This window comes from Rhizoctonia solani, chromosome 13 (genome assembly GCF_016906535.1).
Source record: "Rhizoctonia solani chromosome 13, complete sequence".
NCBI classification, from domain to species: Eukaryota; Fungi; Basidiomycota; class Agaricomycetes; order Cantharellales; family Ceratobasidiaceae; genus Rhizoctonia; species Rhizoctonia solani.
Window position 1 is genome coordinate 964,680 of NC_057382.1, and position 26,929 is coordinate 991,608.

General features: G+C 47.7%; 7 protein-coding genes across 7 annotated transcripts; 3 read left to right on the forward strand and 4 right to left on the reverse strand.

The window, feature by feature from the left end:
- Window positions 1-134: 134 nt before the first annotated feature.
- RhiXN_07149 (uncharacterized protein) lies at window positions 135-1,539 on the reverse strand (the record flags this gene model as incomplete). The annotated part of the gene is made up of 9 exons (XM_043326965.1): window positions 135-174; window positions 228-366; window positions 424-554; window positions 663-835; window positions 889-970; window positions 1,021-1,052; window positions 1,104-1,167; window positions 1,223-1,231; window positions 1,298-1,539. 9 exons carry the CDS (start codon window positions 1,537-1,539, stop codon window positions 135-137), a joined length of 912 nt encoding a protein of 303 aa, XP_043185437.1.
- A 581-nt stretch (window positions 1,540-2,120) lies between these two features.
- RhiXN_07150 (Dabb domain-containing protein) lies at window positions 2,121-2,481 on the forward strand (the record flags this gene model as incomplete). The annotated part of the gene is made up of 4 exons (XM_043326966.1): window positions 2,121-2,172; window positions 2,225-2,291; window positions 2,343-2,383; window positions 2,438-2,481. 4 exons carry the CDS (start codon window positions 2,121-2,123, stop codon window positions 2,479-2,481), a joined length of 204 nt encoding a protein of 67 aa, XP_043185438.1.
- A 753-nt stretch (window positions 2,482-3,234) lies between these two features.
- On the reverse strand, window positions 3,235-10,922 carry RhiXN_07151 (kinesin family protein; the record flags this gene model as incomplete). The annotated part of the gene is made up of 19 exons (XM_043326967.1): window positions 3,235-3,240; window positions 3,309-5,456; window positions 5,505-6,127; window positions 6,183-6,802; window positions 6,865-7,077; window positions 7,136-7,274; window positions 8,185-8,425; window positions 8,485-8,503; window positions 8,562-8,620; window positions 8,678-8,752; window positions 8,811-8,945; window positions 9,007-9,066; window positions 9,122-9,158; window positions 9,211-9,581; window positions 9,640-9,846; window positions 9,895-10,033; window positions 10,090-10,212; window positions 10,263-10,700; window positions 10,780-10,922. The coding sequence occupies 19 exons, from the start codon at window positions 10,920-10,922 to the stop codon at window positions 3,235-3,237; spliced, it is 5,796 nt and encodes a 1,931-aa protein (XP_043185439.1).
- Window positions 10,923-12,114: 1,192 nt separating this feature from the next.
- RhiXN_07152 (kinesin family protein) lies at window positions 12,115-15,083 on the reverse strand (the record flags this gene model as incomplete). The annotated part of the gene is made up of 3 exons (XM_043326968.1): window positions 12,115-13,860; window positions 13,909-14,531; window positions 14,585-15,083. 3 exons carry the CDS (start codon window positions 15,081-15,083, stop codon window positions 12,115-12,117), a joined length of 2,868 nt encoding a protein of 955 aa, XP_043185440.1.
- A 1,583-nt stretch (window positions 15,084-16,666) lies between these two features.
- Window positions 16,667-19,192, reverse strand: RhiXN_07153 (Tyrosine kinase domain-containing protein; the record flags this gene model as incomplete). Its single annotated transcript, XM_043326969.1, has 13 exons — window positions 16,667-16,909; window positions 16,962-16,980; window positions 17,038-17,096; window positions 17,146-17,220; window positions 17,275-17,409; window positions 17,459-17,518; window positions 17,573-17,609; window positions 17,665-18,035; window positions 18,092-18,298; window positions 18,352-18,490; window positions 18,549-18,671; window positions 18,728-19,106; window positions 19,156-19,192. The coding sequence occupies 13 exons, from the start codon at window positions 19,190-19,192 to the stop codon at window positions 16,667-16,669; spliced, it is 1,884 nt and encodes a 627-aa protein (XP_043185441.1).
- Window positions 19,193-21,075: 1,883 nt separating this feature from the next.
- Window positions 21,076-24,518, forward strand: RhiXN_07154 (protein kinase byr2; the record flags this gene model as incomplete). The annotated part of the gene is made up of 11 exons (XM_043326970.1): window positions 21,076-21,114; window positions 21,168-21,295; window positions 21,425-21,795; window positions 21,843-21,852; window positions 21,905-22,070; window positions 22,125-22,259; window positions 22,350-22,378; window positions 22,687-22,762; window positions 22,815-23,141; window positions 24,102-24,272; window positions 24,324-24,518. 11 exons carry the CDS (start codon window positions 21,076-21,078, stop codon window positions 24,516-24,518), a joined length of 1,647 nt encoding a protein of 548 aa, XP_043185442.1.
- Window positions 24,519-25,107: 589 nt separating this feature from the next.
- On the forward strand, window positions 25,108-26,877 carry RhiXN_07155 (glucosamine-6-phosphate isomerases/6-phosphogluconolactonase; the record flags this gene model as incomplete). Its single annotated transcript, XM_043326971.1, has 10 exons — window positions 25,108-25,154; window positions 25,209-25,325; window positions 25,382-25,462; window positions 25,526-25,548; window positions 25,606-25,764; window positions 25,819-26,019; window positions 26,082-26,101; window positions 26,155-26,327; window positions 26,561-26,660; window positions 26,716-26,877. 10 exons carry the CDS (start codon window positions 25,108-25,110, stop codon window positions 26,875-26,877), a joined length of 1,083 nt encoding a protein of 360 aa, XP_043185443.1.
- Between the last annotated feature and the right edge of the window lie 52 nt (window positions 26,878-26,929).

The window sequence follows — 26,929 nt, forward strand, 5'->3', positions numbered from 1 at the left end:
TTTTGCGGGCCAAGTACAATGTGATGCATTCATAGTATGAAAAGACAGGTAAAAGACAACAGATCCACTCGTGAGATGTATGGTATATACAAGTACAGACAGAGAAATAGCACACGGGTCGTAAAGCATCATGATCAGATCAATGTAACACCAATAGGCGCACCATTCTCGTCGCTAGAAACCTTGCGATTAATACCTCTCAATTATGAATGATAAGCAATACGTACACAACTCCATCTACCATAACCGGAATAGGAATAAGGTTGAATTGGACACCGATATGCGCCATGAACCTGTTTAGGTTGCGTTCGCGCACATCGTGTTCGCGTAGGCCGTAATCCCGAACCAATGCACGTGCTTGGGCACCTGTTCAGAACGTGGATCAGAGTCATCCGTGTGCAAGAACAAACGAAGCTGGCATACTATCGTATGAGAAGAGTTGTCGCAGGGTTTGTGGAGCCAAGGCGGATTCTTCGCCGTTGGCTTTGACGACAGGCGCAAGTGCATCGTCCAAGTTGGTTGAACGTAGAGTGGCATTCGCCCGACGAGCCTCGCTATGAAACAAGAAAATTAGTTTGGTTGCGAGGAATGCAGGCAAACCAAGCCCGATCTAAGTCCCGGGTGATCCCGCCAAGGATAAAACGGAGATAACATCCACGCACCTATTGAGCAACGAATTTCGGACCTCAATCAACTGACGTTTACTCTCATCGGCCTGATCCTGGAGAGACACCGGAAGGTGCTCGGAGATTTGTTCCTTCACAGCGGCTTGGATTTGTTGTCTTAGCTCAAGCCGAATTTGTTCTTGAATTTGAGGGCGCATGTGTTCGGCGATCTGTCGTAATTGATCAGGTGAACGCGTAAATGAGAAGTAATCAATGACTTTACCTGTTCTTTGAGAACATCCTTGACAATATGTTTGATATCTGCAATTCGTGCTTCTTGTTTCTTGTCTTGAGCTCGGAGTTGTCTACCATGTTGTTACAAATGTTATCTAATAATAGGCAGGTATAGGCTTACAATCGCAATTTATGGATTTGTGCAGCAGCGTCCTACCAGCATGGCGTCAGTATCACGGGCACGGGTATTTCGAGAACACTCACGGGTGGTGGACCAAGTGCATCCACTTCTTTCGCATGGACTGCAAGGGCTTTAAGATTCGAATCTCTGTGTCCAGAGTATTGAATGATCGAGTGCATACCACAGGGATTTGTTTACTCACAATTGCTCCCTAATCACAGACAAACAACGCGTTTAACCAAAAAATACGCGTCTCCTTGCAACACACACCACTCACAATGTAGCTGTAAATCCGTTCACAAGATTGTTGATCGATGTCTGGTCCGGAATGTTGTATCCAGAGCTACTTCGGCCTTGTCTATTGCTCGAACCACCAGCACGAGTCGTCTCTGCTACGCTAAATGCGGGTGAAGCAGGTCGGGGAGGTCCACTGGCCGCTATTGGAGTTGTTGGTGTCGTCTCGCCATCCCCAGAGTCTGCTGGAGGCGGGGAAGAGGGAGGAAGTGCGAGTGGTTCCATTGCTGATGGAGGGAGGAAAGATACTGGACAGTATTTGTTTATTCAACGTGTGGTCAGGGCACGTGTGATGTAACACACTTAGCTGTCCTAAACTGGCAATTACACGTGACCATAGGTTATCCGATACCCCTCGACGACACTACTTATACTGTAGTCTCTAATCTCAGCTACACGACCCAGGTGTCTCTGCAATGATCATTCATTTTGGTGAGATATAGATTCGCCATATAAGGCCAGGACACCCATACGCCAATTAGCTTTCCTTGTTTCATTGCGTGACACTGGTTGCAAATCCTGATCTACGAAACCCCGCAGTCTTATTCAAACTCAAGAACATACCGGAAGGTATATCGGCGTGTTGAGTATTGGTACCATCCACTGACATAATTCTGTTCGAAATATTTCAAAGCCACACAAGAACAACTCGACGCTTTTAAGGAGAAAGCTAAACACGAAATCTCCGGGCACTTGCCAAGGTACCAGGTAAGCCAGGCACACGGTGTAGCATGTGTCTTCAAGTTTCTCTGTACGTGTCTTGGCCTCTGATACGACTCACCAAAAAACAAGGGCCTTTTGTGCCAATGCAGTTTGGCGGACCACTCATCACCGACCGAACGAAGGGCTACGACTTCTGTATGTCATTGTGTTTTCTGCTTCGAGTTCATTCTCATTTGGGCCGATCTAGCCTTATTCGCACGCTTCAAGGACCGTGCTGCTTTGGATACTTATGCTGCCAACGATGAGCACAGATGGTAGGTACAGCAGTTTAGTGTCGCTAGTTCTCTTGACTGGGTGATACACAGGGTGATTGATAATGTTATCCGGCCGCATACTGATATTGAAGGTTAGTCGGAGATACCTTGCGCTGATTCGATTACTTGACATGATGCTACGACAGAAACCATCGACTATGATCTTGAGATTCCAGACGATGCATGGTGAAACCTTCGTGGGCGCTAAATTGCAAACGTGCCGCTGTGAATACAAAACAATAAATCAAGACTTGATGAAAGGATTCCTGCACGAGCTGTCCTTGTAGAGCTATTCGTATCTCATTCTATATTCAACAGCCTGAAGCAGGCCACTAAACCAAATGTATGCAAACAGCCAAGACTCCCGGATTGAACAGGCTCGCATTCACTCATTACTCACCTGGGTTTTGGCCGCGCATGCAGGCAGAACCATGGGTATTGAATCAAGCAACATAAGTGCATAGCGTTAAAACTAATCCATTTGTTAATGGTCAGTGACAGGTTCGGTCGCTGGTTTAGTTTCGAGTGCTTTATAGCATGGAATACCTACTTCAAACACCTATCGCCTCCGAACTTTATTATGTAGCTTACTGAGGAATCGCCGAAAGAGGCTTTTGGGTGGGCAAGTCAAGCTCACCTTCGAACCAGGAGGAAAATCACCTACTGATAGCTACCACTACTGGTAGACGACGATTCACTTGCGGACATTGGTTTGACTCCATAGCTTTTACCAAACAGGATGCTACCGAGAAAAAATCGATTGAAGGCCAGAAGTGTTCTTTAAGTCTCGTGAAGTTGCGCATAATAAGATAAATATATGTTATTGTAGAATGCGAGCACTAAATGTCTAGGAGAGGCACAACAATTGCGGACTACTAGCATAGCTCACATAATTCAAAAGAATAGCTTTACATGTTCTCGAGTTACAATTGATTACTTTCGCTCAAGGCTCGGACATAAGACTGACAAACTTATTGAGCAAACGGAATCGTGAGCTGAGAATAAAATAAAATATACCTTCTGCCTCCCTAAAATACCCTGTCTATGCGCTTCACGATGCCTTCGATCCTGAATTTCTCTCATAAGCCGCCTAACAGAACCAACACATGTATGACCTTCACCGAAGACCCTAATAAAGTCACCAACATTCAGGCTGAGACTATCTGCCTCCCAAACAAGACCAAGTTTTAAATAAGCATGTGCAAGGTTATTCATGCTTCTCAGTGTATCCGGATGATCGGTTCCCAGCACTTGCTTCTGTGTGTCTAGCACCTGAGTGTACAGTGCTCTTGCGTCCGCATATCGGCCCAGGTCGGAGTAAGCGTTTGCAAGGTTGTTCATGGTTGCCAGTGTATCGGGATGATTGGTTCCCAGGGCTTGCTTCCGTGTGTCTAGGACCTGAGTGTGCAGTGCTCTTGCGTCCGCATATCGGCCCAGGTCGGAGTAAGCGTTTGCAAGGTTATTCATGGTTGTTAGTGTATCGGGATGATCGGTTCCCAGCACTTGCTTCTGTGTGTCTAGCACCTGAGTGTACAGTGCTCTCGCGTCCTCATATTGGCCAAGGTAGTAGTAAGCGTTTGCAAGGTTGTTCATGGTTCTCATTGTATCGGGATGATTAGCCCCCAGCGCTTGCTTCCGTGTGTCTAGCACCTGAGTGTGCAGTGCTCTTGCGTCCTCATATCGGCCCAGGTCGGAGTAAGCGATTGCAAGGTTGTTCATGGTTCTCAGTGTATGGGGATGATCGGTTCCCAGAACTTGCTTCTGTGTGTCTAGCACCTGATTGTACAGTGCTCTTGCGTCCTCATATTGGCCCAGCTTGGAGTAAGCAATTGCAAGGTTGTTCATGGTTGTCAGTGTATCAGGATGATTGGTTCCCAGCACTTGCTTTCGTGTGTCTAGCACCTGAGTGTACAGTGCTCTTGCGTCCTCATATCGGCCTAGGTCGGAGTAAGCGATTGCAAGGTTGTTCATGGTTGTCAGTGTATCAGGATGATTGGTTCCCAGCACTTGCTTCCGTGTGTCTAGCACCTGAGTGTACAGTGCTCTTGCGTCCTCATATCGGCCCAGGTCGGAGTAAGCGTTTGCAAGGTTGTTCATGGTTCTCAGTGTATCGGGATGATTGGTTCCCAGCACTTGCTTCCGTGTGTCTAGCACCTGAGTGTGCAGTGCTCTTGCGTCTTCATATCGGCCCAGGTCGGAGTAAGCAGTTGCAAGGTTGTTCATGGTTGTCAGTGTATCGGGATGATCGGTTCCCAGCACTTGCTTTCGTGTGTCTAGCACCTGAGTGTGCAGTGCTCTCGCGTCCTCATATCGGCCCAGGTCGGAGTAAGCGTTTGCAAGGTTGTTCATACTTCCCAATGTATCGGGGTGCTCGTCACCTCGCATTTGTCTAAGTCTTCTTTCGATGTGTTCCTGAAATTGCTCCGCCTTGTCCCACCGCCCACGACTCATATATATCTCGTAGAAGTGCCGCAGATGGTCTATCCCAGTACTTTCAGTGCATTCCGGAAGTACCCTATCCACATGAAGTCCAACGCTCATTCGTACCATGACGGACTCTACACTATTGTCCATGCACCCAGAGACTGATATCGAAACTAGTATCTCAGCGCACTTCGCTGCTAGATCACTTTCATACGGTATAACTGTACGGACCCAGTCCTGAACAAGTAGATGGATGCGATAAGCCTGATTCATACGATCGTACTCCAGTAGCGAGCATGATGCTAGCTCGTCGATGACCTGCGTGAATAGAAGTCCGTCCCATCCTCCACTTGAGCTCATGAACGCGCGTAGCGCCTCCTTCAGCTTTTGCTGTGCCAAATCCTCGAGCTGTGTCATCGGATACTTGGCCTTATATGATACAATAGCAACCGCCGCTCGTCGAAACATGTCGACTGTGATTCCAGTGTAATGCAAGTGGCCAATCAGCCAGAGCAGCTCCTGAGCACGTGAGCTAAGACCATCGTAGCATACGATCCAGGCGGTATATACAGTATGTCGGTAGTCGTCGGCCTTGATTGCGGCCGGCAAGTTGCTGTATGCTTCTAGCGCTCTCCGCTGCTCCCGCATGAATAGCGCTCTGTAGTCCGTAAGTGACATGTGTGGTGAGTTTCCTATGAACGACCCCGCGTGTACGATCCCGAGTGCGAAGTAACCGAGCTCCTGTAGAATCCTTTAGCACGGACGGCTGATTATGCGGTCTTTACGCACCCTAAGTAGGGCATCGGCACTCTCGGTCTCTTCTAAAGATAGTTCCCGATCATGTAGCCGTGCGCACTTGAGTAGCAATGACATCGCATCGTCCGGGTCCATACTTGATACGCTGCACTCAGAGTTTTGCCCCCGCGCAAGTGTAGTCATGCCAGATAGCCGGGTGGTGATTATTACGCTGCCATGATTGCCTCGAGGGATGTAGTCACGAATCGAGACCGACGGATCATCCGCACTATCCAACACAAGCAGCCAGGGCTGACGGTATGACTCAAGCCACTGAAGTGTAGATCGATGCGTATCTCCGAGCTTCTTGGCCGTGGCCACCTCTTGTAGTCCGGCTTCGATGGATTCACGGGTGCTTGAGTCGATGTATATGATCTCCTTCCATTTGCGCCGCGTTGTTTCTATGACCTTGAGTACTATCTGCGTCTTTCCTGCCCCTCCAAGCCCGTGTACGACGCACACTCTGCGCTCCACATCGCTTCCGACGATACATGACTCCATCCTGTGAAGCTTGAGCCTGCACCCTGTGAAAATGGAGCTGGGGGACGGGCAGTATTGAGCCACCGACACAACGTTTGGATCCCTAACGTAGGATACTCCAAGCTGGATCTCGCCATCTGGATGTTAAACACTCAGTCTTGTGCATATCATCAGGATAACGTTCTGATTCACCAATCTGTGCCGTGGATATAGTTGGGTTTCTCACTCGTATCGCTTGTGCTGCTTTGTCGATTGTTTGTATGACTTCGAACATCCTCATGTATGCACGTGTATGCTCCGCTACCTCGCTTGGCTGGTCCCACTTGGACACTTCAACGCTTTGCAATCCTTGATCAACGTTGAGTCGAAAGTATACTCCGTCGACTGAGCTGAATCGCCTTGCTATCTCTTCTGCCACCCTCTCTGCATCCTCTGCGATTCCTTTCATTGCTCCGATCGCAGCCGTTGGTAGAAACTGAAGGAATACCGGTCCATCTGGGATCTGTATCGTACTTGTATGACCGGTGCCTATGCTTAGGGTGATTGACACATGTCTTCCTGGGTGTAGTCTCTTTACTTCGGCTAGCACATAAGCAAGGGGGTTGCTGCATCCAAGTCCTGCGTCAACAAACGACTGCTTCAGAGGTGGGCTGCCGATGTCGAAGCTCTTGAACAGCTCCGGATGCGCCATGGTCGCGCACACGGTCTCCCATACCGTACACCTGGGGCCTTCGTTGGCGGTAGCAGGGTACGATCGAAATGCGGTAGGTATACCTGCCCTCATGTTGTGTCTTGACATGGCAAATACTAGGCTATAAAGTGGCATGTTAGCATCATCGCTATTATTTGGTGGTAGCTGACTTGCGTGCCGCACGGTGTGGTTAGATTTCTTTCCATCATCGGCTCATCCGGGTTTCCGGTTACGGTTTGTATGGTGTTTCTGATCGCGTTCTTGAGCTTGGTGGTCCTGAAGGCACCTTTCCCGATCCATTTTCTTTCCGAGAACACCTCTTTCGCAACGCTGGCGTATGACTCGATAGCCTCATCTATCCCCATGCGCAACCTTCCTAGCATACAGGCTTGGATGCTTTGTGTGATCATAGGCGTCAGGTTGGGGCTACGATATACCAATGGAAGTGACATACGCGCCTGTGCCAGTGCCTGCGATGAGATCAAAGTACTGATGAGGCTTCGGGGGGGAGTCGAGCTTCTCGAGGTGTTGTATCCGCTTCATTAACTCTTCTAGGATTAAAAGCGCCGATAGCCCTCGCACACCCCCGCCATCTACATGTGATCGCTGACATCAGGGTTCTGTTTGAGGGATAGACTCAATGAGGTGATGATACCTATACACAGTATATTCAAGCCTTTAGGAGAGGTACCTGCAGTTGTGTCAGACATGCTTGTGTTATGATTCCTTGCAGCGAATGAAAGGGAAGACAAGGGGTGGTTAGCAGGAGTGAACGATCAAAGAGTCAAAGTTGAGTTCCGGACACGAGGCATCGGCGCTATTTGAACACCGCTTAACCGGACACATGTGGTATTGTTGTGGAATTTCAACGAGTCTCCATAATCTCTACCTCCAGACTTTATCTCTCACTAATCGTTCAATTCATATAGTTTCGCAGGAAGTGAAGCGAAAAAGGTGTGCGAATTGCTAATTCGAGGTAGAAGAAACTATAAGAATCAAAGTTACAGGCACGCAAGGGAAGCAAAATCCATTTGGTCCTGTAAAGTACGCCTGTAGTAAGCGCCGAATACCAGACGGTATGATAGAAATCACCGACCGCGGTCGTAAGATTCCGGATGCTACATGGTGGATTATTCATGCGTACTCGATTGCAAGCTTCGCATTATAACTGCAAAATGATGAACTATGACATAATTAGAGACTGTCCGCGCGACTCCCTTTGAAGGCTTGTTCATGCCCCCTCTGTATCCGGCTACCTGAACCCGGCGCATTATTTCGTTGTGTCCAGACAGAATAAGATATGGGGTTGAACTAATCTGCATTCATTCACTGTTCGCATGCGTTCCAACTACGCATGCAATCATCACAACTCTCCAATACATACCCCACCGACACCACTCTCATACATAGCATCATTCAAGCTCAACTAACATACACAGCATTAGTACATCCACATTCACGCATTGTATATCCACAACGAAACTCCATCTTATCCACTCTTACTACCTTCTGCCTCGGGCATCTTCGCAATCCGCTTCAGCTCGACCAGAACCTCATCAATACTCGGACGCTCCGACGGCTCCATGGCCCAGCACTTTTCCAACAGCGCCCACATCTCGTCCGGCCTGTATGCGTACTCTTCGAACTTGGCGTGGTGCTCTCGCCGGGGCGGTCCCTTGCTGATTTGGAGAATGATCGTCATCGCTTGTTTGTGCGTGTGGTAGGGGATTGACCCGCTGATGATCTGTAAAGGTCGTTTTGTAAGATAGGCCACTTCCATGCAGTTTGTTCGCTATTGCTTACCTCGAGCGCGGCCATTGCCCTACAAAGTGAGAATATGCATAAACGGTGAAGGAGATACAAGTAGAAATACGACCTACCACCCCCAAACATCACACGGCGTTTCCAGTGGTGGGTCGTCAACAAACATTTCAGGTGCCTAGAACAGATAATCACTAATTGACAAAACAAAAATTAACCGACGAATGAAACGTACCATCCATCGCTGGGATTCGGTCTTGCCTGTCATCACCGCAGGCGGAATTTTGTTGTTCCCCACACTCTCGAGCGCCTATAATGGTAAAAATCAGATGCAAATTTATGAGATGGGCGACTCCATTAACTGTTACCTTCGTAAGCCCGAATCCTCCCAGGATACCTCCCTCACTATCTGTGATCAGTATATTATCCCCTCTCATCCCAGAATGCACCACCGGCGGATCTCGGTTATGCAGATACTGGAGGCCCTTGGCAGCGTCCGTAATCTAGAGCGTGAAGTTCGGGATGAGTCGAGCCAGAGTCGTGTAGGGGTCAAGGGCTACTTACGATACGAAGCATGCCCCTTTTCATGCCCTGATTATTCCTGTACTGCTTCAGGAACGATATCTAAAGCACACACGCATCAGGACGAGGAACTCCAATTAAAATCGTTTATACACACTGCGTCAAAGTTCTTCATCAACGGCGACACCATATACCTATGACCAATTCGATTCAGTATAGCCCATAGTCCGAAGTTTGACAACTTACAGCTGAAAATGGTTGTCACCCTCAAACGACTCCATCCCTATACCATAGAACGGCAGCGTATAGTCCGAACGAAACTCGGACCACAAGTTGGCAATTCGCAAGAACCGCGTCGCATACTTCTCCACATATTCCTTGTCCGACATTCCGATCCTGAACACCTTCTTCGCCACCTTCTCTCCGCCCAAGAACGAGGCCTGGTAGATGTCGCACGTAATTCCAGTCTTGATCGGGATCGGCGCATCAAGGTTACATTGTTTGCCGAGAAGAAGCTTGGGCGGCAGTTGAAGCTTCGTGACTGATAGAATGGTGCGCACGAGCTGCTGGGCATCTACATACGTAGCTACTGTCGTGGTTGACTGGTCTTGAAGGATCTACAACCCAAAGTCAGCTCGACTGGCATTAACATGATGGCACTTGGACGAGGCGTACCATAGACTTGTCGTTCAGCACTTGCTGCAAGGCGTCAACCATCCTGTTTGTCTTTTCCAGTAGTTCGCCTTGGTTCGAGCGTAGTGCATCAAAGTTGACGTTCATCTTCTCGAGCTCTCCTCTCAGGCGCTGGAGTTCACTCGATTCGCGCCTCTGAACGGCCTGATATTCGCCTGTCCATTGGTCTTGAGCCACTTCGGCCGTGAACTATGAACAAATTCAGAATGGCTGCCAGATATCGGAAGAAGCACTTACATTGAACAACGACAAGCACGCATCCAGATCAGCAAAGAGCATGCGAATCTCGTCACTGATCGATTGGTAAAGCACCAACGCGATCAGCTCGTTCATTTCGTTGTAGTATCGTGCGCGTTCTTCGATTCGATTCAGAGTCCTGCCAATATTCCATGCGTGAGTATCAATAAGAGAGACATGAATATGCCACCTTACTCTTGGAGGACCGCTGCTGCCTCGTCCAGGTTAGGGTACTGTTCCTTCCCATAGTTATCGACATGTGCTCCTGCGATGCGCATAACCATCACGCATCGACCTCGCAGTAGCTTCCATTGGTCCCTGTCTGAGCATGAGCCACTCGGCTAGCATTGACCAACAGATTCACACACTTGTTAACCTTTGATCGCTCTACGGCTTGGAACACCTGCTTCAGGCAGCCACATAGCGGGCCAATGGCAGGTATAGGCGCAATCTCCTTGGTGACTTCGGAGAGTGTGAGTGCACACTGGGTGGCCAGCGATGATAGGGCCCGGTTCTCATTTTCGGGTACGGGCGGAACATAAGATGATGTGCGAGTGCGAGAGTGCGAATTTCGGCGTGCGTGTGACGGCTCGGGGGTTAGTCTGGAAGATGCTGTCGAAGTGGTGCCAGTGGGCATAGGGACTGGCATAGACGCCGGTCGGGACTGAGATGAGTTGGTTCCATCTGTCATGTCTACATCTTGTTGGACGCCTTGCTGGGTGGCCACTTGGGGAACATTTACTTGTGGGACAGCCAAGTTCACAGTCGATTCAGGGCGGGAACCTCCACGGGAAGGAGGGCGATCACTATTACTGGCCGATGGCGATCCGGCTAAGGAAAGTAGTTAAATCATATCAATATTATCAAGCCAAATTAATAACATACAGAAAATGCTCCTTAACGACTGGCGAAAGCCTCCTTTCGAGCTCATGGCGTCGACACGAAATGCTGGTGAAGGTTGTGGAGGGATTGGGTCGGCTGGACGATACAGTGATGTACATTGCTTGAGCGAAAGTATGCACAGCCATGGCGGCGTGTATACCGTCCAGTTGTCTGGATGACAATCCCTTCTAAAGGAAGTTAAGAGGCAAAGGGCAGTGTTTGCGAATTGGAACCAGACATCGGCGTTTGTCACTTTTCCGAGCACTGCTTAGTAATCATATAACATCATCCCTGCTGGACCTTGCCACATCGTGCGCCACATGACGGATTCCTGCCGACGAAACAACCAGTATACTGCAGACTTGTATCTTTGTTCCCTCAGATGTATATTCGCCGAGTGGTTCTAGACATAGGGGCTATGGGACATTTACTCGTTGCCATCAGTCGTTCACTTCAGCTGTCTATGCCATACGATCGCATAATTAATTTCCATGTCAAAAAAACCAGAAAAATCCATGAGTATTATTTTTGGAGAAATAAAGCCTGATGCCAGTGGGTGATCTTTCGTACTGGGTTCGCACACACAGCTCAGCGCAGAAAGGCAAGATTAGGACACTTGATCCCATGAGACTGTGAACTAGGGAACCTTCCTGGAATCGAAATACGATTGGGCATTGAAACAGTGCAAAACTATCCTGCCACGTATTCTGTATGTAGCTAGACGAAGGTCTCCTGTTGGAGGAACGTGTGGACCAGCGCGCGTATTATTCGTGCTGCCCCATAAAAAAGAAAGTTTTAGGGGTTTTGTTTGCTTTCGCCTTATTCACAAATGATGATAGTTTAGCATATATGAAAGGCGGAACTTCGAATTGACTTGGTGAGATCCAATGAACAATCGTCGGCGACAGCTATAGTAGGCATCTGAACGGGTGAAGGTATATCATTGGAATTCCGAGGGTACGTTACGAATCGGGGCAAGGAAGTAACAAAGAGATAGAACATGGTCAGGCGGGTATACATTATTAGAGAGCGTGGAGACTGAAAGGTAAGATGAGACACTGCGCTTTTTGGTTATTGATCCGGTCTGTACCATTCGAAAGGATACTTTTACGAATCCTGAAGTTAACTCGAAGGGGACCCACGTTCGCTAAAGGCCTGGATGTAAGATTAAAGAATCTGGTAAGTGACTCGAACCATAAACTTGAAAAGACGACATACAGCGGCATCGGTGGTGTCAAAAAGATAAAATAAGGGAGGGGGAATGCGAGAGAGAAATCAAGAAGAAAGGAAAGAGGGAGGAAGAATAAGGGACGGGGATAGGAAACTGGGCAAGTCTAGCTAATGAGTTCCGCGAAGCGGCGGATGGCTTTGGCGTAATGTGTTTGTGGTTGTTAGTGTGTCGGGATGGTCGCTGCCCGGCACTTGCTTCCGTGTGTTTAGCACCTGGGCGCTCAGTGCTCTTGGGTCATCGTACCGGCCTAGATGAGAGCAGGCCTTTGCAAGCTTATTCATAGTCGACAGTGTATCACGGTGGTCGCTGCCTAGCACTCGCTTCCGCGCATCTAGCACCTGGGCATAAAGTGCTCTTGCATCATTGTATCGACCCAGGTTGGAGTAAGCGTTTGCAAGGTTATTCATGGTTGCCAGTGTATCGGGATGGTCGCTGCCGAGCACTCGCTCCCGTCTTTGTAATACCTGGATGTACAGTGCTCTTGCGTCCCCGTATCGGCCCGGCCCGATGTAAGAATTCGCAAGGTTGTTCATGCTTCTCAGTGTGTCGGGATGATCTCTGCCCAGCACCCGCTCCCGTCTGCGTAGCACTTGGGCATGTAGCGCCCTTGCGTCCTCGTGTCGTCCCAGGTATGAATAAGCGTTTGCGAGGTTGTTCATGGTTGCTAGTGTATCGGGATGGTCTCTGCCTAGTACTCGCTCGCGCCTGTGTCGCACCTGGGTGTGCAATGCTCTCGCGTCCTCGTATCTGCCCAGGTAGGAATAAGCGATTGCAATGTTATTCATGGTTGCCAGTGTATCGGGATGATCGCTGCCCAGCACTCGTCTCCGCTTGTGTAGCACCTGGACATGCAATGCTCTTGCGTCCTCGCTTCGGCCTAGGTGAGAGTAAGCAATCGCAAGGTTGTTCATGGTTTCCAGTGTATCGAGATGGTCGCTGCCTAGCACTCTTTTTCGTATGCGTAGCACCTGGGCATGAATTGCTCTTGCATCTTCGTATTGCCCCATATGCGAGCGAGCTCGTCCCACTTCATGCATGGACGTCAGTGTATCCGGGTGCTCGTCACCCAAAGCCTGCCTGAGAGCCTTTTGAGCGATGATCTGTAGCTGCTCGGCCTGCCTCCACTGTCCTCTACTCGCATACACCCTAGAGAAATTTAATGCGTGCTCTACCCCAACCCTTTCAAGGCTACTCCAAACTACTTTGTCGATATGAAGTCCAATACTCATTCGGAATACAATGGCATCCATAGTGTCATCCGTACACCCACCGACCGATATCGAGAGCAACATCTCCGCACATTTTGCTGCCAGATCGTGTTCATATGGTACTACCGTGCGGACCCAGTCTTGCACAAGTGCATGAATGCGATAAGCTTGATTCATACGGTCGTACTCCAGTAGCGAGCGCGATACGATCTCGTGGATAACCTGTGCGAATAGGAGTTCTTCCCATTCACCTTCCGAGTTTATGAATGCGCCTAAAAACTTTTGTAGCTTCTTTTGTGCTAAATTTTCAAGCTTGGTAGTGGGTAGCCTAGGATTATATGCCACGATACTGATGGCCGCTCTTCGAAAAATGTCGACGGTGATTCCGGTGTGATGCAAGTGCGCAATTAGCCACAGAAGTTGTTGAGAAAGAGGTCCGATGCCATTGTAGCACATCAGCCAGGCTGTATACACCGTGTGTCCATAGCTGTCGGCCTTGACTGCGGCAGGTAGTTTGCGATAGGCTTCTAGTGCGCTTCGTTGTTCACCCCCAAGCAGAGACCTGTATCTGGTGATTGACATATGAGGCGAATGCCCGATAAAAGACCCAGCCTGTACTATTGCAAGTGCAAAGTAGCCAAGCTCCTGCCAATGCCATTAATATCGGTACCCGAGCACAGTAGCCTCACTTACTTTAACCAGCTCTCTGGAGCTCTCTTCTTCTTTCGGCGATAGCTTCTGGTCATTTAGACGCGCACACTTGAGCAGCAAATTTAGCGCATCTTCCGGGTCCATACTTGATATGTTGCACTCAGAGTTTTGCCCTCGTGCAAGTGTAGCCATGCCAGATAGCCGGGTGGTGATGATTACGCTACCGTGATTGCCTCGAGGGATGTAGTCACGAATCGAGACCGATGGGTTATCTGCGTTGTCGAGCACAAGCAGCCATGGCTCACGGTACGACTCAAGCCACTGAAGTGTAGATCGATGCGTGTCTCCGAGCTTCTTGGCCGTGGCCACCTCTTGTAGTCCGGCTTCGATGGATTCACGGGTGCTTGCGTCGATGTATATGATCTCTTTCCATTTGTCATACGTCCTTTCGATCACTTTGAGTACCATCTGTGTCTTGCCAGCCCCTCCAAGCCCATGAACGATGCAAACCTTGAGCTCCCTGCCAGCTCCCATGATACACGACTCGGTCATGCGCAGCTTATGCTCGCACCCCGCAAACATGGGCGACGGTGCCGGGCAACGTCGAATAGTGGAGAGGGTGCCAGGACCTTCGGCGCGCTGTATTGCGACTTGGATCTCGCCATCTACGAATCAGTAAGATAGCTGACCTCATGGTGAGTTAAAAACTTTAGCTTACTTATCTGAACCGCAGGTAAATTGTTCCTCCTTAGGTGTATTGATTCCGCTGCTTTATCGATTGTTTGCGTAACTGTTTGTATCTTCATGTATGCGTGGGTATGTTCTGCCACCTCGTCCAATTGGTCCCATTTGTCTACCTCAATACTCTGCAGTCCCTGATCAACGCTAAGTCGAAAATAAATGCCATCCGTCGAGTTGAACCGCTTTGCCATCTCCTCCGCCACCTTCTCTGCATCCTCTGTGATTCCCTTCATTGCCCCGATCGCAGCTGTCGGTAGGAATTGGCGGAATACTGACCCATCTGGGATCTGTATCGTACTTGTATGACCGGTGCCTATGCTTAGGATGGTTGATACATGTCGTCCTGGGTGTAGTCTCTTTACTTCTTCCAGAACATGAGCAAGAGGGTTGTTGCATCCGAACCCTGCGTCAATAAACGACTGTTTCAGAATTGGACCGCCGATGTCGAAGCTCTTGAACAGTTCCGGATGGGCCATGGTCGCGCATAAACTCTCCCATATAGTGCACTGCGGTCCTTCGTTGGCAGTAGAAATAAGATCGAAAGGCTGTGGGAATGCCGCCCCTCATGTTATGCCTTGACATGGCGAAAACCAAGCTGGGAGGCTATGTCTTAGAGTTGATTATATTTATTAGTGGACATTGACTTACGTGCCACACGGTGCGGTCGAGTCACTATCCATCATCGGTTCATCCGAATTTCCGGTCACGTCGTGTATAGTGTTCTTGAGCGACTCCTTGAGCTTGGTCGTCCTGAAGGTGCCTTGCCCAATCCACTTTCTTTCCGAAAACACCTCTTTTGCGAGCTTGGCATATGAATCGATAGCCTCATGTACTGACATGTGCAGCCTTCCTAGCATACACGCTTGGATGCTTCATATGCTCATAAGTGTCAATGGTATTCTCTAGATACTGAATGGATACCACATACGCGCCCGTGCCCGACCCAGCTATGAGATCAAAATACTGATGGGGTTTTGGGGGAGAATCAAGTTTCTCAATGTGCTGCAACCGCATCATTAGCTCTTTCAAGAGCAAGAGGGCCGATAGCCCTCTCACGCCTCCGCCATCTACGCGTGGACGCTAGCATCAGGATTCTACCCGAAAGGTGAATACGATGGGAAAATACCTATACACAGTATATTCAGGCCTTTTATATGGGCGCTAGCACTAGCACCAGACATCTTATGGGCTTATTCTTCCGTAGTGAACGAACTGGAAAGTAAGAGGGTAGTGGTACGAATGAATGACGAGGCCCAGGGCTTAATTTCGGGCCTCCACTATAGATATCAGCGCTGCCTAGCCAATGACATCACTCCTCTACAAAAGACCCTGTGGTTCGTGAGCGCCTGGGGGGGCATGGTTCTCCGTACACTCGCCAAGCTCCACAGAACCTTGGCTAGATGGAGTTTATGCTATTTTGGTAGAATTATCAATCCAGCTTAGGTAAGGCACTTGATGATTAAGCCAATCGTGCTGTGAGCCTCGGTGAGCGTATGGAGTATCATGGGCGCTCGTGAATGCTCGCGAACCCCAGAGGTTTTTGTAGAAATCTCCTCGGGTCCAGACAGTTTTGATGACCCTTGTTTTTCTTCCTTTCTTTTCGGTGCACACAACCTCCTGGCCCTGAGACACCGTGTAAAAGCTCTTTCGCTGCAGATATTTGAATTTTATTAGTATACACTATCTTATCGTTTCTTGCCAGCACATATGCGCGCTTGACCCTGTGCGACGCATCCCGGAGTAGAATAAACACCTAATACATATATTCCAGTAACCTTTACGTGCAAGCGGCTAAAGTTATATCGAGTGGGCTGATCCACTTTGCTCTATGAGTGAGCCCTGAAAGGTGGGATACACAACACATGAAGTAGTTGAATTTGTGCTTTATTGCCTATGTATGCATGCATAATATTAATACATGGACTTTAAAACCTGGTTCTGAAAGCGAAAGTAGTCAACTGCGACACGACAAAATAATGCTAAAACTCAAAACAAATCGTATAGTAGACTTGGGTATATCCACACCTCTCCGTGAGCCCAGCTACCTCAGAAAACGCATCTAGGCCCTCCGTTCCTCCATCCCTCCTATCTTCTTTAGGTCTGCAACTACCTCGTCCATACTTGGCCTGTTCTCAGGTTCTTTCGCCCAACACCTTTCTAGCAGCGTCCACATTTCGTCAGGTCGATACGCGTATATGTCGAATCCCGGATGGTCTCTGCGCCTTGGCGGACCTTGGTTGACCTTTAGAATGATGTTCATAGCTTGCTTGTGCATATGATATGGTATGCTGCCGCTGACGATCTTTGGAAAGTGATGAGAAAACCGTTCGCAATTATATATACTAAGCACGTACCTCAAGAGCAGCCATAGCCCTACAAAAGCGAATTGCTAGTTAGCTTTTTCCAACATGAGCTCATGTTTCGACTCACCATCCCCACACATCACAAGGTGTCCTCAGCGGAGGGTCATCCTCGAACATCTCTGGCGCCTGCAACAACCGGTTTATTATACATTTATAATCGCCTTGCTTTACTCACCAGCCAGCGCTGCGACTCGGTCCTGCCCGTCATGACAGCCGGAGGAAGGCTGGTATTCTCAACACTTTCCAACGCCTGTGGACATACTTGTTAGCGGAAGCTTTTGAAAATTAGAGACTCGCCACGCACCTTTGTAAGTCCAAATCCGCCAAGAACTGCACCTCCACTGTCCGTGATCAGTACGTTATCTCCCCTCATTCCGGAGTGAACAACCGGCGGGCTACGGTTATGTAAATATTGAAGCCCCTTGGCTGCGTCGGTGATCTAAAAGAGTCGGTAAGCTAAATTATATGTAGTTGAGCTGGTAACTTACTATTCGTAGTATGTTCTTCTTCATTCCTGCGTTGTTTCTGTACTTGCTAAGGTACGTCATCTAACCACCAAATAAATTAGCTATAATCCATGGATGTATAGGGTATATGCATACAGCATCAAAGTTTTTCATCAGCGGCGACACCATATACCTATCATTTGTTGTCAACTCGGTGGTGTTCGCGCTAACTGATAAACATTGCTTACAACTGGAAGTGATCATTCTGCTCAAACGACTCCATCCCAATTCCGTAGAATGGCAACGTATAGTCCGACCGGAGGTCAGACCATAGACTTGCAATCCGCAAGAACCGCGTCGCATACTTTTGGACATATGCCTTGTCCGACATCCCAATCCTGAACACCTTCTTCGCTACTTTCTCTCCCACGAGAAATGACGCCAAGTAGACGTCACAAGTGATCCCAGTTTTGATCGGGATGTTAGTGTCGGGTATACATTGTCGGCCGAGCAGGAGCTTGGGAGGTAGCTGGAGCTTGGTGACTGCAAGGATAGTACGAACGATGCGTTGTGCGTCGTCGAATGTGGCGGCAGTGGTTGTAGCTGGGGCTTGCAGAATCTTGAGGAAATACGTTCAATGGGTACCGTCTTGGAATCAACGAGCTGACTACTCACCGAAGACTTGTCGTCGAGTACTCGCTGGAGAGCATCGACCACCTTGCTTGTGTTCTGTAGTATTTGCTCAGAGCTTCTTCCGATCGTATCTATCTTCATGTCCATTCTTCCCAGTTCATTTTTGAGATGTTCGAGCTGCTGCGACTCCTGCTTTTGCACCGCTCGAAACTCTGAAATCCATTGGGATTGGGCAATGTCAGTCGCATACTGCCGATGTCATGTCAGTATTCTCGCAGTGTTCGGGATTTTAGGAAACTCACAGAGAACATGCCAAGGCACGCGTCAAGGTCACCAAACAGCGACTGGATTTCGTCGCTAATGTCTTGATATAATAGGAAATTGAGAACCTCATTCATTTGGTTGTAGTGTTGAGCGCGTTCTTCGATCTTGTTGAGAGTTCTATTTAGTCAAAAGAGTAAAGTCAGTATCAGAAATATATCAAAACTATGCGGCCTACTCTTCGAGTAGTTTCGCAGCTTCTTCAAGCCCAGGATAGTGATGATGTCCGTTATTCATTACTTGCGCTCCGGCAATACGCATTACCATCACACATCTGCCCTGTAACAGTTTCCATTGATCCCTATTCGGAGTACATGGCTTGAGTCTTAAATATTCGAAGAAAATAAATCTGCTCACTTGTTTACTCGTGTGCGCTCCACAGCCTGAAATACAGCAGTCAAGCATCCTACTAACGATCCAATACAAGGCACAGGTGCAATCTCGGCCACCGCTTGCGCCAAAGAGAGCGTGCATTGCACACCGAGCGAGGCAAGCGCCCGAGTTTCGTTCTCGGGAGTAGGGACGTGGGATGCAGATGACGCACGGGAACGAGACGGTTGGGCTGGAAGCGACTCGGAGCTTGCCGCGTGGACTTCGATAGCTGGTACCCCTCCACCAGAAGGATTCGTGGGTACAACGCGACCATCGCCTGAGTGTGATGGTGTGGTGGAATGAGAAACAAGCGAGGATGGCCGTGGAGGACTACTGGTTTTGGAAGAGGAAGAGGATTTGCCACCTGTGGATCATCGTTAATAGAACCCACCAAAGCCGTTGAATACACATACCAAATAACTTGCTTATTCTTTTGCGTATCCGATGCATTGTCTTAAAATGAGCCAAACGCTGGGTGGTAGGAAGTGGCGGAAGTTGTTGCCCCACCTCTCGATATATAAATACACAACCATTACCTGTGAGGAACAGGAAGGGTTGTCATTTCCAGAACTAGATAAAGGAAGCGCATCCGGCACCTATTCTGTGACAATTATGCTGTGTTGTTGTGATTGGGATATTTAAGGAGATAGTTGTCAGTGGAGGCAAAGGGATGATCGATTAGTCATTCTTGCCAAACATTGGTGGCACTCTCGGCGTTTACCCCAAGGGCCGAGGGATGGGCTCCAAGCTGGCAAGCATACGATTGTCAACGCACCCTCCCCCCCATAATAATCAAATGATACTAGGTTCGAGTCAATTGGCGCCGTATGAGTCCCAGAATATCAATGTGTCCCCTGGATATCTTTCAAGGTGCGTCTGTTGGGTTACAGTGAAGTTGGCAAGAACCCTGACAACTGCACTTTAGGCATCACAGCCGCTCTATCAATTCATGCACTTATTGACAGCCACACACTCACTGCCACGAACCAGTCCTTCACAACTCTTTTACACAGCTATTCACGTGCGCATATGATGGCCTTCTATGACGATTATGGGATTTATTTCGCAACTGAAATAGTATATACCTAATATGAATCAGGTTCGTTTTGGAACAAATTCGACGCAAGTTCATCTTTTTAGTCTTCCTCCTCTCTCCCTATTTCCTTCGACAGTTTATCGAGAGCAGTACCATATCACCCATTTATTCTCGTTGGCCATCTGCGGACTATACGATGAACTTTTATATGATTCATATATAGAGGCTTATTCGTTCGATGAAAACACTGGATGAGTATATCCCTCAAAGATGCATATAAACATGTACTCCTGCCTCGTCTAGATTTTTTGGTTCAAGGACCAAGTTCAAACACCGATACTAACTTCCACCCTGAACACACGCCGGGACTTCAGGCTATCATCATCTCATAGTACAGCTGACGCACTGGTCCGAATTTCTCATGCAGTGATCGACTGTCATGAATTCGTGTACCAGATTTACCTCGAGTCCCCCGTAATCCAGCTTAGGACGAAAGTTTGCTTTAATCGAGGGCAATGCAGTACACTGGATCGCACAATCTTTGGGATTATCCGACCTCACGACTTACGTTTCAAGCTCCGGTTCTGGGGTGGATGTAGCCAGAGGAGGGGTCGCTGATGTGCGTTAGTGAGTCGATGGGTATTTTCCAGCGACCAACGGACTGGCTCTCACCGTTTGTGTCGCTATTGGTACCATAGCGGTTCTTATAAAAATGGTTCCATTACGCAAAAAGTCAGTTAGAATCGCTAAAGTTGTAGAGTTATTTCGGAGTTAACGTTCGGACTCTTAAATATGATTTTATACTAGGTAGCGATCAAATCAGTTCGACTCGAGGTTCACGGCGCCGCCAGTTCACTGTTGGTCGCAAAAGTCCAAAAGGCACGGGAACGCACTATGCATTTTGTCATCAGCTCGTCTCATTTCTCAATTTCATAGAAAATATACCGAGAACTAGATATATGGAAAACTCTACAGGCTCAGCAGCGTCATCCAAATATACTAGAACTACTCGGTATCGTTGAGACCAGCCTTGAAGGTGCACCCCGAAATCTCATATTTCCATCTTCGGTTAGCGAGCTCTGCAAAGGAAACTTATCCGAGGTGGGTGCATTACTCATTTATGAATATCTTTTTCTTTTTAATTTCCCTGATTCTGATAGTATATGACTTTGCCTGAGGCTCGGTCTCGGAGGATTCAGTTGGTAAGACGGAAGATAGTAACAATCATGAAACTATGCACCCATATCTTCATGGTGCATATATGCAGCTTATAGATACTCTGGAGGGCCTATCTCACATGCATAAGCTGGGCGTTGTACATGGCGACCTGAAAGCGGTTCGTCAGTCTAGAGATAAAAGCAACGTATCCCCTAATCCAATATTCGCTAGCCCAACGTCCTGGTCACAGAGGAAGGCATAGCTAAACTTTGCGATTTCGGACATTCGCGTTTCGTGGATACCGTACCCTCTTATACAGAACCGACCGATTCGTCTTCCACATTTCAAGCAACCACAAGGTACATGAGTCCAGAATTATTCACGGAACTAGTCGCTCGACCCTCTTGTCCATCGGATATTTGGGCTTTTGGCTGTGTTGCACTCGAGGCAAGTATTTGAGTTTTATCTGATGATCGTTGGAACGGCAGGAGGCTAAACGATCCACAATCTGGGGCTTTTTTTTTTTTCTTTAAGATTCTCAGTAAACTCCGCCCGTATCATGTCATAGCCAGCGAGCATCGGGTTTCTGTGGCTATAATACAGGGGAGAACACCGAGTACACGTCCAGAGCCCCCTTACGCGGCTGGCTGTCTTAACGATAGTCTCTGGGCCGTGGTCAAAGCTTGTTGGAGCATAGACTACCGAAACCGTCCGACGGCTGCGCTTTTACTAGAGCGAATCAAGGGGATGATTCGACAAGGATTGATATCGACCAATGCTGCGACGCCACTCCGCCCGACCACTGATATCGCATCAGCAAATGTGGAGTGGCCAGAGAGCTTGGAGGATTACTCGGGAAGTTTGACAAACTACTCAAAAAGTTGATTTCAAGCAAAAATATGGCAGATATATGGATGTGGGTCTTTGAAGCTGATTGGCCGTGGCTTAGGTTGATCTGTCTTCAAAAGATACCGCATCCAAGGAGATTCGGCTCCGACTTTTCTTCAAACGGACGAACGCAGGAGATTCGATATGGTAAAAACTGATGATCGTTTAAAGAGATTTGTGGTCAAAGTTCCACGTTTACCCGGTGGGCTCTCTACCACCTCGCCTGAAGATGATCAATTCCGTCAGGTTCAGAAGCCAATTTCATGTATCAGCTATAATGTATGACTAATATTCTTCCAGTTCCTTCGTATCGCAGCGAAAGAACGATTCGAACTAGACCACGAGAACTTGGTTGATTTAATTGGGCTTGATAAGAGCTACGGGAGATACCCTGGTATTGTTCTAGAGTATTGCCCCTACGGAGATCTAACCCATGTAAGTCACTATAGCGTGTGGTATACTATAGCTGACTTTGTGGCTTTGCTAAACGATTGACCGTCGACTAACAGTACAAGGGACTAATAGTTCCATATGAACGGGACCACCAACGATACGTGAGCTTAGTCAAGATTCTATCGAGCATATCTATTCTTAGTAGCCAAAGTTAGGGAAATTAGTCAAGGACTTCAATATCTTCATAATCTATCATCGGCCCTAGTGCATGGGGACCTGACGCCGGTTAGTGACTTCAATTCCGTAAATACGAATTCATATACTACTTGGATATCTAGGATAATATTAGTCGATGGACAAGGAACATTGAAACTTAGTATCATCAGCTTCGCACGCGTTGCGGCAAGTTTGCCCGTAAATACCCAAGTAGCCGCTCGCCCTGAAAGCGCTATCTCTGCCCGGTATACAGTCCTGAGTTATTGGTGGATAATCCCGAAGCCAGTCCTGAGTCCGATATGTGGTCGTTTGGATGTGTGGCGTTCTGGGTAAACATTGTAATTGATCTCGATACTTATGCATAGGCTAACAGTGTGATAGATTTACACAGATTTACACCCATATCCAAACCTGAAAAAGGAATATGATATCGTAAGAGCAATCGAAAGTGGAACGCTCCCAAATGATATGGACAGCATTCGAAATATCGAAGCTCTTGGTTCTCATCTTAAGACCGGAGCGGACTCACCTTGGATAACCAACGGTACCCTTTCTCATATCCTTCGTTGCTGGGACTCCCAAGCCAAGGCCAGGCCCTCGGCCAAGGATATCATCAAACATTTGGATCTATTGCCAAATACAGGCGTAGTGAGATGGAGGCCACCTTCGGGCGTGCCGGATCTTACCGGGCCGTTCAAACTCCGGGGGGTAGGAGCATAATTGGATGGTCAGCCGGAACCTGGCGGTGAGTCGAAACTAGCTCTATAGTATTATTAAAACTATTTAAGTAACACATGCTAGGCGCATATATACTCGTAGGGCACAAGGTAAAACTCCGGATATTATCAAGCTGTGGTGGTGGAAGTAAGTCTATATACACTATAGGGTACACCTCGTCATTTAGTTAAACGTTCTTTCCCGTGTACAAAAGGGGGGTTTACTCACGTGGCTTCTTCCGCAAAAACCTGGATGTATGTTCTAAACTATGCTTGAGCTTTTACCTTATTCAATATATGTTTTTCTCGGGCAGGTAACCGTGAAGTCCGCAAAATCGGATAAAGGCGAATTCGAAGACCCGGTACAGCAGGTAGACGTTTGGTCACATTCCTTCGCCAATAGTTATATCTGACATAGCTTTCTGTAGGTATATCGACATGAATAACTCTGCTGAACCAAATGAAACATACAAACGTTATTTCAATACTGGGCTTCACCACAGATCCCACTCACCTTGGGTCTCACCTAAAGGTCCCGGCGCTAATTACAGAGTATTGCGCAAATGGAAGACTACGTGAAGTAAGTATTAATTCTTTACATTCGCCAGTTTTGATGGATTCTATGCCCTTACCGCTTTGTTCTAATAGTATTGTCCAGCCAATAATGAAACTATGACTGGTATCGAACGAATAGCCATAGTAGGTCCTTTTCTTTAACCTGCCACAAACCTGGAGATGGCAAATATGCTACCTAGATTCGAGGAATTGCTCAAGCGCTAAAATATATTCACGACGATATCCCCGAAGGCTCGATAGTTCATGGGAATCTTTCAATGGTATCATATCTTACTTTATCTTTCAAATTGATTGCCCATTCATCGAGGACTCAGGACTCTGTGTTGTAGATACTACTGGAACACCGAAGTTGACCAATTTTGAGTTTGGCTGCCAGTACCAACACACAGACAACCCCGTAAAGGCTCAGGTGTTGAATGCTCCCCCTTTGGCATCCCACCCCACAAGATGGGACGCACCCGAACTCTTTCAAGACGTATCTGATTCTCGTGCGCCGTTTCCAACCCGCTATACCGATCTGTGGTCATTTGGATCATTGATTATGTTTGTAAGTTTAATCGTATTTGACCAAAAGTAACATACTACGACTAATTCATAGATTTATTCTTGTAAACTTCCTTATGCTCAGAGTGAACTCCCTGGAGCAATCGCTCGCCTCGTAAGCGGTGAAAAGCCCTACGCGGAGGACGACTGCGCCTATGAAATTAGGAGTCTGGCTAGTTCATTATGGGAGGACATTCCATATCAAAGATCCTCGGCTTCCAAAGTTCTGGAAATGATTGAGGTCTTATAATCTGTCATTTTACATTCACCTTTTATAGCATATTGGTACTATATAGATCCTAAAATCACATTCACCAGAACGGTGACAAATCATTTGCAGATCCTTCTGACACATGCCACCACAGGTCGCTTATGGTTCCAAACAGTTCTTAGTGTCTTGCTATTGCCGGCTATGAATCAAGCGCGAGGCTCTCATCATGTGAACTACATCTAGTAGGCTCTAGAACCTTTGTCCAGCACACAAGCGGCCAACTCGGTTGAATACTCACGTTCTCACACCCTGGCAAATCTATGTAGATCAACCGAGAACAACAGTTTATTTTTTGCTGGCTCGTCAAAGACTCACACGTGTGCTGGCTCAAGTATTTAACGAGCCCAAGGTCCTGTAACCTAGTGTTCGAGAACAAACTACCTGTCTTGCCCGAGAACCTACCTATCCATATTTTAGCCACCCCCCCCCCCGCAACTTGCATAATGCGTATGTCATATATTCAACTATAAGATTTTTTTAGACTTAGATCATCTCTCAGGTCTGATCATTCGTGACGATCTGCTGTACGTATTTTGAGCGTTTATTCGATGGAGGTGGGTCGTAATGCATGTTTCAGGCCGTGGGAGAATACATCGGAAAATACATTGCTCAAAGGTATTCGCATTTCATTAGAGCCAGTTTTTTTATATTGAAACGGAATAAATATAGAATCAATGACTTCGAGCCAACCCCCGAGAAACCATTTGTTCTTGGACTTCCAACCGGCTCAAGTCCGATACCGACATACAAATACTTGATTAAGCTGGTCAAGGAGGGGAAACTTAGGTATGCTTTTCTACTGACTGATTGAGTATCTTGTTTTTTCTGATTTAACAATATAGCTTCAAAAATGTGGTGACTTTCAATATGGATGAATATGTTGGGTTACCCGAGGATCACCCTGAGTCATACCACACCTTCATGTGAGTCATCACGTTACTTCCTATCATTTTATCCTTCGAGATCATGACGAACGTTGACACTAGGTTCCGAGAGTTCTTCTCTCATGGTGGGTCGATTTGTATTCTCAGATTCTTGTCTCACGGCTAACAGGAGGATTGGACAGTTGATATTGATCCCAAAAACGTCCATATTCTCGACGGAAATGCTCCCGACCTCATTAAAGAATGTAAAGCATACGAAGAGGCTATTAAGAAGGCTGGCGGAATTGAGCTCTTCTTGGGCGGAATCGGAGAAGACGGTCATATTGCATTCAACGAGCCAGGTATATATCCAATCTTACCCTTCCACAGTATTCTGACTACTCTACAACCCATAGGTTCTTCTTTGGCGTCTCGTACCCGGATCAAGACTCTTGCATACGATACTATTCTGGCCAATTCTCGCTTCTTCGGGAATGACCTATCTAAGGTGCCGAGGATGGCCCTAACTGTTGGTGTGGCTACTGTATTGGAATCTCGTGAAGTCGTGGTTGTTGTCACAGGACTTAGGAAAAGCTTGGCACTGAGCAAGGCGATTGGTGCGTGTTTCTAGAATTCTACTCCCTGTTTGGACTGATTTGTTTGTGTAAATTTGTTTCAGAGGAGGGTGTGAATCATTTGGTGAGTTGCCCGTCCAAGGCATTCTCATAAAACTGGCTTAACGAATGATACAGTGGACTTTGTCTGCTCTACAAATGCACCCATGGTCTTTGATTGTCTGTGATGAAGATGCAACAGCTGAATTGCATGTCAAGACGGTCAAATACTTCAAGTCCATTGAGATGGTACAACAAGAAGTAGAAAAGGCACATGCCAAGGACGAGGCTCAAGGGGTTGGTAACATGGAGTGAGCCATGGCAGGATTGTTCTCTATCAAAGCTCCCTTATTCAGTCTGGCTTGCTGATCAACTGGTGTAGCATGGTTTATTCCCATATTGAATATAAAGTATTTTCAAAATTCATGTCGCATTGACACGCCGTGTAACCTGTTCTTCTCATGTCTCATCTCCCTTGCGTCAGCGTCGGCTAGCCCTATTCCGTGGCATTCCGTGCCCATGTGTCACGCCTTGGTTGGGGTAGCGCCCTCGGCCCGCTAGGACCCTCAGAACTAGCGCCAGGTCGACATATCGCGTGGAATCAATGCTGGATAGCATGCTTTCCGGAAACATTGCACGATTTGGTGTGTAATCTCGGGGAACATGCCGGTTTCATGTATTCGCTCATGTTTCTATCAGACGGTGGCTATTTCAAGGTCTTTCATTTCGACGGCCAAGAAAAAGGCTCGTATATTTGATTTTGTGGATATTACCGCAACGGTCAAACTTCTCACAACCACTACCGAAATCATGATGACTACTGACGTCGCGTTCGCCGTGGCTCAATCAGAGGTTCGGTGATAACGTCCGTCGACACCCGAACTGCGCTTCGGCTGGTGGGCCAAGATAGACC